Here is a 13,639-nt window from a genome sequence, read left to right on the forward strand (position 1 = left end):
GCTGATATCTGATTAAAATCTGATATTGACAACATTTTACAGAAGTCTCAGTCCAGTTTACAGTACAGAGACTCTGTCCGTTTGTGCAAAGCATTTTAAAGCTGAGATAATCTAAGACTTTTCACCTCATCAGTGCACTGTTGCACTTTTAGTCTCACCCTGTTTATTTTCAATCAATTAAACAATCAAACTTTATGTTCATAGCACCTTTCTTACAGCTTAGTGCAGTTCAAAGTGCTTCACAGGTGACTGACAAGCTGATAATAAGACAGAAAAAGGTTTAAAAACCATTAAAGAGACAAAAGCAATTTAACACTTAGAGACCAGTGCACGGAAATTAATGAAAATAATAAAAAATAAATAAAAACAAAATGATTTAAGAGCTATAAGAAGAGTAATGGTAGTTAATAATAATAAATAAAAAGTTGAAACAAGAATAGAAACAAATTGTGGCGATAAAATGCAATAAAAGACTAAAATCTAAATACTGTACACTCAGGGTGACGCAATTGACTGGTGATAAATTCATATCATGATAATAAGGTTTAAATAATCGAGTGCCTCTTAAATTATTTCTTTTTCTTTCTGTTCTCACTTTTGTCTCTCTCTTCCCCCTCCCTAAACTCCCAATTTGAGTGTAATCAATTTGCCAAAAATGAGGAAAAAATTATCACAAAGCACAATTATCAAAGCTGCAAACTCTTCTTTACTTCAATATTTATTTCAATAATGTATATTTATTTATACAGATATTGCAACTATATTACTATTGGGAATTCTTTTGCGATCGTGTAGTGAATATCTAATATTACTCTACACACACACACACACACACACACACACACACACACACACACACACACACTGTGTTTGCAGTGTATAAAAGAATCCCAGTCACAATCAGCCATTGCTGCTCTTCTCTCAGATTAAATGGCTGTTTGCAGGATCTAATCTTATTAGCCCCAAGTGAAGATTACATTACAACTCTGCAGGCTTAAAGTTCTTTTTGTTGGGATTTGATCCATCCTGTGTTTCTTCCTGTAACACTATCATGTGTTTTTAAAAGAGGCAGCTGAGTGTGTGTGTGTGTGTGTGTGTGTGTGTCTGTGTGTGTGTAATCATGTGTGACAGTCCTGCCTGGCTGCAGTGACACTGGAAGGATCTCCCAAGAAGATGATGGAAAGAGTTCCTCTGTGTCTCTGTGGTCATTACAGCCCTCCACCCGTCTCTCTCCTCCTCCTCCTCCTCCTCCTCCCTCCGCTCTTCCTATCTCCATCCCTCCTCTCTTGTTTCCAGCGGGGTTGGCTCGGCCTGTGCTGTGGTGGTTTTTCGCCTGGGACGCTGTCCAGTCTCTCAGCAGCTCTGCATTTGCATAACCATATTTGTGTGCCCTATGTCTGCCAAGTCAGCCTCCTCGTGTCAGGGCTCCCAATAAATAATACATTATTAGATTCTTTTCTGAATTTCTTTGGGTGGTGGTGGTGGTGTTGGATATTCAGCTGTAAACTATTTCTGAGAAAAAGTGAAAGGAGAGATATTATGCGGTGATCTTATAAGAGTTGTATCTGGGTAAAGTGCAGTTTTTGAGGTGTTGAGCATAGACATCCCAGCTGGAAAAACTATAACGCAGTTTGATGTTTGACCCTGATAGGTTTCCATTAGATTTTTTAAATAACATCACACATGTGTTAAGTGAAGTTTACAGGCTGGAATCAAGCAGATTATTGTTGAAAGATTGTGCTTCTTTTATTTTAATGGATTATGACATTTAAAGTTTTTTATTAATTGGAAAAAAACAGCTTGGATTTCAAATCTGGTTTCATTTTTTAACTTTCTGTTCAGATTAGAGGTTTAGGAGATTGAATAATGGTGAACATAAGAGTTAAAATGTGTAAAATAAAAAGAAAACCTTCAGCTGAACTGGAAGTTCACAGAGTTCATTGACTAACTGTACTTTGGGTGGGAATAGAGTTTATTTGCAAAAACACATACCTTCGCTTTGGGGTTTTCCCCCAAATCCTATTTTTTTCCTGGTGCATTTCAGGGAATATAAACCAAAATGCTGTTGGGTTGTTACAATAAGATATTTTAAGGGTTTTTTTTTTTTCCTAAATCATGATTTTTTTTATTATGCACTCTGTGGAAAAGCAATCAACATAGTGTTAGTTTATTCATTTTGTGGATCAGGCTTTTTAATAATTTTTTGTTGTTGTTGTTGCAGGATTTTTGGGTGATTTCTCAGGTGTTCCTGTTATTTTGTCCATCCTGCAGTTGAGCTGATGGTTTAAAATAAAGTGAATAATGTGAATTCAAGGAGGCTGAGGTCATCCTGTGAGTGAGAGGCTCAGACAGACTTGGAGCTCTCCTGTATGTCTGCTTTTATCTACTCCAACGTTGTGTTGATGACTGTGAGCGGTCAGTCTGTTAGACCCTGTCCAGGAGGAGAACTTGAGAGGAAAACTTAATTTGCTGAACGCTTCCCAGCGGATTCCTTCATTGTGTGGCCCAATTTAAAGTTTTATATTCTCTACATCGCATTTCAAAAAGCTTTACGCAACATTTATTCTGCTTTTGACACGAGCCCAGAGCTCCATGACGAGCTGAGTGAGAGAGCCAGAGCTGCAGACTGCAGGTGATCCGGAGGCCGCGCCGCGCCAAGTTTCCTGCGTAAAGCCCGAAGCGTATTAATTCCACTGTTTTAGAGCTGCCTTCTCATCTCATCTTTTCCTCATTTCCCTACTCAGACTCGGAGGCGAGTCCCGGCTCGGACGGAGAGGGTCTGGCCGAGAGGACGTCGTGCTCCTTCGGCTCACCCGCCGAGCTGGCCCCTGTGCCCTGCGAACCGTCGCCCCCGGCCTCCATGGAGGAAATCCAGGTGGAGCTGCAGTGCGCGGACCTGTGGAAGCGCTTCCACGACATCGGCACGGAGATGATCATCACTAAGGCCGGCAGGTAGGCCCAATAGACACACACATACACACGCACAGACGCAGAAGGTCTACGTGCAGCTCTGCGGAGGCCTCATGGCGCAGACAGATGTGCGTAAAAGGCGATTTGCGAACTTTTACACCGAAAAGTTATTATTGTTATTATTTGGTGAGAACAAACCGTTAATCCTAATTTAATTTAGGATTATTTTCTATTACGTTGTGTTATACAGTTAAGATTATGACAATTTAAAATTTAAAATATATTTATATATATGTTTTAAAGAAACAAAGTTATAGCGCAGAAAACAACACACACACACACACACACACACACACACACACACACACACACACACACACACAAACACCTCTTCTAAGTAGCCCAGGTGCAGCTCTGCGGAGGCGCAGAAACACTTTGCGTGAAAGGCGATTTGCGAAAGTTTTTTTTTCACTCTTTGTGAAAACAAACTACAAAATGTCTCGATTAGGAACATTTTCCATTTTTTAAAATTAATATGAAGTTAATATTCAGACCATTTATACTCGTAAAACATAATTTATGGTCTAAAATCTTAAGACGACAAACACTCAAAAATGTTATGTTTTTTAAAGAAACACACACACACACACACACACACACACACACACACACACACACACACACACACACACCTCTGAGCTGTGTTTGGAGGGTGTTAATGTGTTGCACATGCAGGCCTCTCTGCAGTGTTCAGGCCCTCGTGACGCGGCAGGTTCCTCCTGAATGAGGAGAGCTGCTTCTAATTAATCTCTCTCCGATATGCTCGGCGTTTCTCTCTCGGGCCCCGGCGGTACGAACCCAGAGCGAGCGCACAGGTTGACCTGCGGATCCTGCAGGAAGGACCTTTCCCCTGCAGTCTGCTCCGCTCCCCCCGTGCACATTTCCACTAACATTTCCCCTCCTGTTCACATCAATCCGATGACTGACATCAGCTCTTAACAAGGTCTTAATTATCGCCTTTAAAGCGTTTGGTTCTTACATGAAGTGAATAGACGCTCTCAGTGAGGTCAGATAACTCCTTAGGCTATATTTCCAACTTAAGTTTCCTTTCGTAACATTTATTGGATCAAATGTTTCACGATTACAGTGAGTGTTTGGATTATTCTTGACCTAAATAGATCGTATCCGTGTTTACTTTGTGGGTAAAAACGAGGAAAAGTCAGTTTATGCACTTAATGATTTTTTGTGTATTTTTCCAAATTTCTTCCCCCCTCACAGTGGTTAATTTGTGATTTTTTTCAGGCTAATAAGGCGTTTGATGTTTGGAATATTTCTTCTTGCAAAAAAGCAACATGTGATCTGGTATATCGGAATTCTTTTTAAGAAGTAGTTTATTTATTCAGGACCTTTTTTAGACTAGAGCGTTAAATCGTTGGCCTCTCGCACCAAAATAAACACCATGTTTATTTTTCTGTTTAACAGGGGAGTTGTGTTTGTTTGTAGTGTATAAAATGGGTTTGTTGGATCTATATATTTTAGTCCACCTGTAGTTTTATTTTATTTTTCTGCGCAGCAAAAGGAGGCCATGGGTCCCCAGCTCCTCCTCTCGTCTTGACTTCAGATTGAAAATAAACTCTGATGTCTCGTTACAGACTCCACTCTCTTTTTTTATGAATTGGCTTTAAATTGGTAATCAGCTCATAAATAGAGCAACAATCATTTGTGCGCTGAGGCAGAGTGAAGGCGGACACGACCGTCGCCGCGCGTATATTTCACGGCCCTGCTCATAATAAGCTCATAAATCCAGAAGAGAAGGGAAGCAAGAAAACAGCCCTCTTTTCTCATTAGGCAGCGCCGGATTTACGAGCTTTAAATGAAATGGGAAAAAATGCAGCGTTTGAAGTGCAAAACGAGGAATTAAGTCGAAATGTCTCCCTCTCTCCACACACACTGTTCATAAAGGTGACGTTTTTTCTTTTTTCTTTTTTTAGAATATAATTTCCATGGGGGTTTAGCAGCAGTCTGGAGGCAGCTCAGGGGAGAAGCTGCTGGCTGAAAATGTTTCAAGAATAAAAATACATTCATTTATATATAAATAACTGTTTCATTGTGGCAGTTTTATATGTTTATAATTAAATAAAAATAGACTACAACCAAAGAATAATCCCAACATTACTGGCGTGCAAAGGTCAGAGGTCACAGTGGCATTATGATATGGAACAAAGTGTTTTATTACAGTAAATGAATAATAAAAAATATTATGGAAATGTTCAGGAGGTTTGTGGATTTCCCACTTTATGAAAAGAGCATAAAAACACATTTTATATATGTATATATTATAAATCCATAAATCTGAGTAATGACAGATTAAGGCTCGGGGTAAAGATGTTAAATACATTTTATTTATTAGATGCTATTAAATTAATTTGAAGACCATGTTGTTAAAAAACTGAACTCCGATTGAACAAAAGCTGCAGAGGAGAGTTGCCACTTTATAAGCTGTGAACTGATTGGATGCTTTTCACTAAATCTTCAGTTAAAGAAGCCAATCAGGAAACAAATGCCTGCAAAACAAATGTAGGATTGGACAACAGAGTCAAGTTCACCCAATATTTAAAACATTATACATTTTAATTTGTGTACCAGTAAATAAATAGTTAAAATGTGTCTGCGTGCTGTTTAATTGGTTTATTCAGCTGCATAAACATCACTGTGTTTACATCAGCTGAGGTTTTATATAAATGTTTATGTCTGTGATTTAAGACTGACAGCAAATAGAGACTTCTCCTCGAGAAGAAAATAAAATTCTGTGTGATTATTCAAATTTGTGAAGTGACAGTTGTGTCATTTACCAGTTAATCCAGTACTTTTTGTCTTTGTAAAAATCAGGATTGCTCAGATCTGCACTGTGCAGCAACATGTTTTAAAACAATGTAAAAATCTAATTTCTTGATATTTTTTATGTTATTTGCAACAATATTGACAAAATAATTACACAATAACAATTTTTCAAAATAATCATCAACAATGTGGAATATTGTCGATATGTTTCCCAGCCCTAATCGACGGTGCTCTTCTTTTTTTCAAGTTCAGACACTGGTTATGTTCTCTGTCAGGTGGTAAACATTGATAATGTTGAATTAGTTGAGATGTTTCTACAGTGGATACATGTGCGAGACACATTTGTTTTCATCTAGAAAAAAGTGCCATACAAATTTTTTCCCGTCGCAAATCAAGAGAAATAATCATTTCACTCCTCTGTGTTGTTTGTTTTCATTGTGTTTTCCTGTTTCACGCTGTTTCTCAACATGTTTTCTGTTTTTTTTTTTTTTTTTTTTAATCAAAACACTTAAATGCTTCAATAATAAATTGGCTACATCAGGTTGCCTTTCAACCACAGCTGCAGACATGAAATCTGTTTTTTTTAATGATTTTATTTTGTTTATACATCTTTCTTTAATTCTCCTAAATTACTTGAGCGTTGTTCTGTATCAGAGTTTATTTACCTTTTAATACACATTGTTAGTCAATTTACCGTGAAACAGCTGCTGACTTCATCAGTCTGCTTTCAGTGTTGGGGATTTTTTCCACACAGAGGTATTTTTTTAAATGTTTATCTCTTGTTTTTTATACACACAACAGAAAAAAAGGAACAGAAATAAGAATGACTCCAGATTGAACACTGCTTGTTGCCTTTTTCTCCTTCAGGAGAATGTTTCCTGCCATGCGAGTGAAGATCGCCGGCCTGGACCCTCATCAGCAGTATTACATCGCCATGGACATTGTGCCCGTGGACAACAAGAGATACAGGTACATCAGACATTACATTACATTTAGTTGTCCTTGCACCTTTTTTTCTGCTCCTTGCTGTTTTACTTACTTTCCAAATGCAGAAATGCACCTCAGAGTTTCTCTCACAAACTGCTCCTGAACCAAAATGAGTTCATTCTTTTGGGTTTCAGTGGGAAGTTTAATGCCCCATGATGGTTTTAAATGCTGCGTCAGATTCTTCCCAGCCATGACGAGAACTAAACTGCAGACAAAACGCTGAGTAATTGTTTTTTTTTATTGTTTTGTAAAGGCATGAAAGACATGCACAGATGCTGCTGCACAAATGAGCAGCGTTCAGGCTGAAAATATCACTCTGCAGAACTTTTAATGAATGCACAGCTGTACATAATATGCAAACACACACACACACACACACACACACACACAGTTATTTGTGCATGTGTAAATGCATGAGTGAGCCCCCACTACTGCTGCAGCTGGAGCTCACAACTGTATTTTCCTGGATGCTTCTCAAATGTCGGACCGAGCATAAATATGTTGACCTAGTTGGATTTTTCTCATCTTCACGCTGTTTCTCATGTTATACTCGTACATAACTGGATTTGGATGGAACAAAAATACCCCTTAATTTTTCAGATTTCTCATAAAAGCTACAAAAAGTGTTCCTCTTCTTCTTCTTCTTGGCAGCAGAGGAAGCAGAAACTCCCCATCATTGCATTGCATCATTGCAACAGTGCAGTGCAGAGAGAGTGATTAAAGTGTGCATGTGCTGGAGGGAGGCTTGTATATGATGGATCTCTCTGGATATGTAGTAAGACTGATGTCCTGGTCTGCAGTTCTGGTCCCAGAAGTCAGAGCCGGAGAGAGGAGATTGAAATGTATTCATCATCCCACTGGCCGTGCAGCAGAGCCAGAGGCTGCAAATAGGATAACTCTCAACATTTAGGTCTAATGACGGAAACGGGGAAAAATGAGGTCGAGATGGAAGGAAAAGTTGAACTGCTGCACATAAACCTGCTGCTGTCCACTGTGGACCCTTTATACTGTCACTTTTGTGGCGCAATACAAATTTTTCTGGTATAATGACAGAAATGTGAGAAGTTTACCTGCTTCAGCATCTGGTTTTATAGAAGCTGATACAGATTCAGGCTGTTACTGCGTGTGATGAAGTGATAATGTGTCAAATAACCCAGAGCTGCAGCCTCATTACAGGAAAAACAGAGTTCAACCAATAAATGGCTTCTAAAAGTCGATGCCACTGTTTTTCTATTGAAGCTGCCGGTTTGTTGTCCTCATATTTAGTATTTATAGTTGATTTTACTTTATTGACCCACAGAAACAGGAAAATTGTCCTCTCATCATCTTTCAACATCTCTCAATTGTGCAACTGCAACGTTGTCTCAACAAAAAACAGATGTAAATGTAGATGAAATATAACCGTTCTATTTAATGTTTTTAAACGGTTGCACATTTCTGTTTTAAACATGTAGTTAATGTTGATAAGGGAAACTACTTGGTTAGGTTTCGGCATCGCCAGATTTGAGTAGCTGGCATAGAAATATGACGCACAGAAGTTACTTCAAATAACATTGTTTTTAAATTTCCAAGGCGCGTTTTCAAAAAAGTGCACCCCAAAATGCGTTTAGACGCTGAGTGACATTTGCAAGTTGGGGCAGTCTTTAGCTAATTTTCAAGCAGGAAAATGGCTGCCTGTTTGCAAACTTTCTCTAATTACAGCGGAAAGTCATTGAAATTTGTTTCTGAAAAAATTTGAACAGAATCATGATTCATATTTGATCAGCGAATCTAGTTTGACAGTTTGATCTGAGTTCCATGAGTTGCGCTGGATGTCAGTCGTCTATCCAACCTGCCTTACATGACATAAATGGTTGTGATTGGCCTGTTTAGGTCCAGGCCAGCTGGAAGTCTGTCCGAATAGGATTAATTTACCAGAGCAAATAAAAAATGAGCTCTGTAGATTTGAGTTTCCACGCTAACATGGTTAGCTTTAGCGAACAAAACCCCTTGTTTATTTTAAGGTAAAGATCGCGATGTGGATTAAAATAGACTCTTTACCTAACATAACCACCTGTTACAAAGCCCTTTCTGTCAGAAAGATTTGAAGGGTAACTTATCCCTTGTGCAATCAGTGAGCTTGTAGTGTGCACAGTCCACGTGCACCCTAACATGTGTGACAGTATATACGTGCTGTGTTCCCCTTCATACACCCTTTAGCGATCACACGCAGCTTCTTCTTCTTTTGACTTATATGTTCAGATAAACACAACAAACAAAGGAGCTGTTCTTCTTGCTGTCAGGAGATCGCCGTCATGTGTCGGAGCGTGTGCATGTGTGAGGCTGCAGTTGTCCACGGCTGCACAGGATAAGATTAACAGCTCAGTCTGTTGATGTTCCTGCGTCAACAGCAGACGTCAGATTTTAGAACAGCAGCTCACAAATCTATATTTTCATTTTTAACAGCTGGCGACTGCAGTTTTCAGCAACTTTTACTCAAACAGGAATAAATAGTGGATTTGTTAGGGACTATTTTCCATGGCGGAATAATACACATTTGATGCTCTGGACAACAATGGAGCTTTATGGGACAGAGAACTAAAATGTGGGATTGTTTTGACAATAAGAAAAATATAGAATATCACCAAATGTATCCATAAAGTTCAAATGTAAGATACTCTTACTTCACTTTATGCCAATGCAAACATGTTTTATCTCATATTCAAACCCAAGGTATAGAGCTTAAACCTACAATGGCCTATCAAACTGTCTCTTAAAAACATAAATATCCTACAATCCTGAAAATAATTTGCTTTATGAGACGAAACATTAGAGACATGTCTTTAAAGAAGCTCAGTAGAGTTGTGTGTGTGTTCCCAGTACCAGCAGTATTTTAAAGCCTTTTCTTTGCAGCTGGTGAGCACATTTTAAAGCAGAAATTTAAATTCTTGAAACATGTTTATTGGGAGTTTTAATGCATTGCTATGCAAGAGTGAATATTTGATTAAAGGCTGTGGATGCCACAGATGAATCTCCTCTCTCTTTTTGCAAAACAAGTCTTTGAAGGAAACACAGAAAATGCTTTTCCCTCTTGGGTCAAATCAAGTTGGCCTGCATAAAATTAAACAATAAGAATATATATAGGGATTTCTGAAATGCATGCATTTGACATCCTTTGTCTCAATCGTTGTTTATTAATGTAAAGTTTTCCATCGGAGCGTAGCAGGAGATCTACCCTACTGCCTCTCTCCCACCAGCGAACCAAGACATCATGGAGGACTTTTAGAGGCCAAAAGATCTTGTAAAATCAAATAGGATTTTCTTCCTGGCTGGGGAATTTACCACAGTCCTTTGCAAACTGAGCTGGGAGCTGTCACTGGAGTGTCTCACGGGTCCAGGGAGTTTGGGGTCTGGAAACACGGCCTTTATTGGAATCGACTTGCTTTACTTGGGCTCCCTGCCCCTCTTTAGGAACGTCTCATGGTACCACGCTCATTAAATCTCCATATATTACAGCTCTTTTATGTGGACAGTCCCTCGGTTTGCTCCGAGCTCCGGCTGCCGAGCGTGGGGGCTGTCTGGCTCCTCCAACATACTTCATTCCTTCAACTGTGTGTCAGGGCATGTCGCAGTTCTGCTTCAGCACACACACACACACACACACACACACACACACACACACACACACACACACACATTCAAAAGGGATGAAACACTCATTTATGCATTTCAAGTTATGTCAGTCCCTTCTAACGTTAATCAGATGGTCTTATTGAAAGCCGTTTGAGCATTTATTCCATATCCTTAACATCAGACATCAGTTTCCTCCGTTAGTGAACTTTTGACTACTTGTTTGACTACTAGTTGACTATTACACACGTTTTATTCAACTAGGTATCTCGTGAAGGTAAAAATGGTCAATAGTAGTAAAGTAAAGTAACCTTTTAAAATAACAAACATAGGACATGTTTACAGACAAGTCATTTTTTTGTTTTTTTATTGTGCACTGCAGTGATTATTAAATTAATGACCAGACTGGGAGGGTATATGGATCCAAATAACAAAAAAAACAAAAAACAATTTTAAAAAATAGATAAATTATATAGATAAATAAAATGGATTCAAACACCATCAAAAGCAAAAACAATCAAAACAAGACGCATGCACACACGCACGCACGCACACACGCGCACACACACACACACACACACACACACACACACACACACACACACACACACACACAATCAAGACAAGTTAAAACTACCATATGTGGGACTTTCACCCAGTCTGAGGACATTAGTGTGAGGACATTTGGTCCTCATAAGTATAAGAACACACACACACACACACACACACTTGCTCACACAAAACTGTAAGTCTTCTCTCACACACTCAGGACGCACACACCAGTCAACCCTGAATGGTAATTCAATAGTAATATTTACTCTTTCAGTACAGTAACCCAATATACAGCCTGGGCCTGGCAACTCTGTGTCTGTGTGTCTGTGTGTGTGTGTGTGTGTGTGTCTGTGTGTGTGTGTCTGTGTCAGAGTGTATCAGCCGAGAATGCACATACAGTCACACACACTGTCAACCTGTTTTTGCTTTCTGATTTGTGTGTGTGTGTGTGTGTTTATGTGCGTGTGTGTGTGTGTGTGTGTGTGTGTGAAAGAGAATGTGAGCGTGTTACAGTTTGGTTTAGTCAGCTGTGTGGTTTGGTGCTGGCGGAGAATGGAAAGGACCCCTTCTTCTTCTTCCTTCCCCCCCCCCTCCCCCCCATCTGTCCAGTAAGAGTGTCACATAAAGTCCACTCTTTATTGATCTTGCCGGTGCCAGATGGCAGATTTATGAAAGATGAAAGCGAGGGGACTAATCAGATTTCCAGTCCTGTTTGGGGCTAAAGTTTCCTTGTGTTTTAACACTTTCCCTTCAACGCCGAGCGTAACCCTAAACAGCACTCCAAACAGGAAATTACAGAAACGCCTGGCACCCTTTCAGTGTGTGTGTGTGTGTGTGTGTGTGTGTGTGTGAAGGTCAAAAGTCAGAGCTGTGTGTGGAGATGTGTGCTTGGTATTAGATATGGTAAAAACAGGTACAGGGTAAAAAATAAATAAATAAATAAGAATCATAAAATAGTGCATGTAAATGTAAAAAGTTATTTTACAGATAATTTCTTTACAAATATGAATATTTACAGTAAATATCTGTATTTAATAACATTTATATGTAGAATAAATTCCGGGGGTTTTCTTTTAATTACAATTAATTAACGATGGTAAGATGATATGATTTCTTAAAACCTTTTTTATTTCAAAAGTTTTACTGTAAAAAGCAGAAAGTTACCTTCATTTTATATTCAAGCAATATGATGTGTATTTTTTTAATTTTACCATTAAGCAATTAGATAATACTGTATAAAAATGATTATAATTTACAAATTTAAAAATAATTTATGGTTAATATTTGCAATAAAGTAACTTTTTTTAAAATTACATTTCTTACTTCATGTAGAAAATAACAAGAAAAACTTGGGAAATTTCAGGAAAATAATTTAAAAAATTTTTTTACAATATAATTATTTTTCACCAAATTTCAACATTTAACAGTGAAATAATACATTTTCTTTTTCATAAATACCTTTTTTTACATGTTTGTGTTTAAAGTCAGACATCACTTTAGTAACTCAGGTGTTTACGAACAGATTGTAAAGACCTTTGCAGTAAATTTGTGGCTTTACAGATAAAAATGGAGCCCGCCAGTTCCTCTTGCTGTGTGGTCGCTCTTTTCTCACACACAGGAAGTGTGTGTTTCTCATTTCCAGGTTGTTTTTAAATTAACTCAGCATGAGCAACAGCACAATAGCAATAATGGGGCTTTGCTGAGACAGAAGACATATTCTTTTTTTAGAAGGGGCTTAAAGTTTAATTTTAGTCTTTATTTGCACAAATAGCAAAACAATATGACATAATGCATCTACAAACAATTGAGCTCGTGAGATTAAAAACCACAACAGGCTTGTGAAGACATCTTGCTCAATCATGAAGGTCTGATACAAACTGGATTCCTGTGATGATGACAGCATGTATTTTATAACAAACAGGACACAGAAAGAGAGACGTAGCTTTTGGTCATGTGATTGCAGAGTTCAGTAACAAAGACGGTTTGCAGATGCAGCCTGTAATTTGCGTCTTAAGAAAACTTTGATTAAATCAATCAGTCCGGTTTTAACTTGTTAAGCATCGTAAACCTCTTAAGGAGTTCAATATTTCTCCATACCAGATGTTTCTGTGCAAACAAAGCATATGAAGAATAAAAATAGGAACAAATAAGTCAATAGTGGATGAGCCAGAGCACTTTCACCTCATAGCCAGTGGGTTGCAGGTTTGAATCCGGCCTGCGGCTCTTCTGTGTGGAGATTGCATGTTCTCCCTGTGTCAGCATGGGTTCTCTCTGGGTACTCCGGCTTCCTCCCACAGTTCAAAAACATGCAGCTTAGGTTTAACTGTTGACTCTCAATTGCCCGTAGGAGTATATGAGAGTGTTAATGGTTGTCTGTCTCTATAGCCCCTTTCAGACTTTGTTTCTGCAAAAGTCCTGCGAATGTCCTGTTACAAGCTCCGCTGTCTTTTCGCTTTAGGACATTCACACTGATTCTGCAACTGTATAATATTGGCGTCCATTCACATTGTAATCCAGCATTGTGAAACGAAGTGTGAGGAGACGGTAGTTGCGTGTATCAGAACAGCAACAGTAAATATACAATAAGAGACAGCAGCAGCGAGTGCATTCAAAACAATGATGGTGAAGAACTGCCTGTCGCGCTGTTTCTCACTGTAGAGATTCTACATGCTCAAGGAAAGTTCTTCTGCATTTTACTTAATTTTTGTGATGATGTGCTCCGCCTCTTATTACCCAGCTG

At 38.7% G+C, this 13,639-nt stretch overlaps 1 protein-coding gene across 1 annotated transcript in view; it reads left to right on the top strand.

Annotated features, from left to right (window-relative positions):
* tbx15 (T-box transcription factor 15) overlaps positions 1-13,639 on the top strand; it is a 41,706-nt gene that overhangs the window by 5,419 nt on the left and 22,648 nt on the right. Inside the window, exons 2-3 of the mRNA XM_059343158.1 lie at positions 2,745-2,952; positions 6,619-6,720. Coding sequence (XP_059199141.1) covers positions 2,745-2,952; positions 6,619-6,720 — 310 coding nt within the window. The remainder of the gene's footprint in view (positions 1-2,744; positions 2,953-6,618; positions 6,721-13,639) is intronic.

The sequence above is a fragment of the Centropristis striata genome, chromosome 10 (assembly GCF_030273125.1).
Source record: "Centropristis striata isolate RG_2023a ecotype Rhode Island chromosome 10, C.striata_1.0, whole genome shotgun sequence".
NCBI lineage: Eukaryota > Metazoa > Chordata > Actinopteri > Perciformes > Serranidae > Centropristis > Centropristis striata.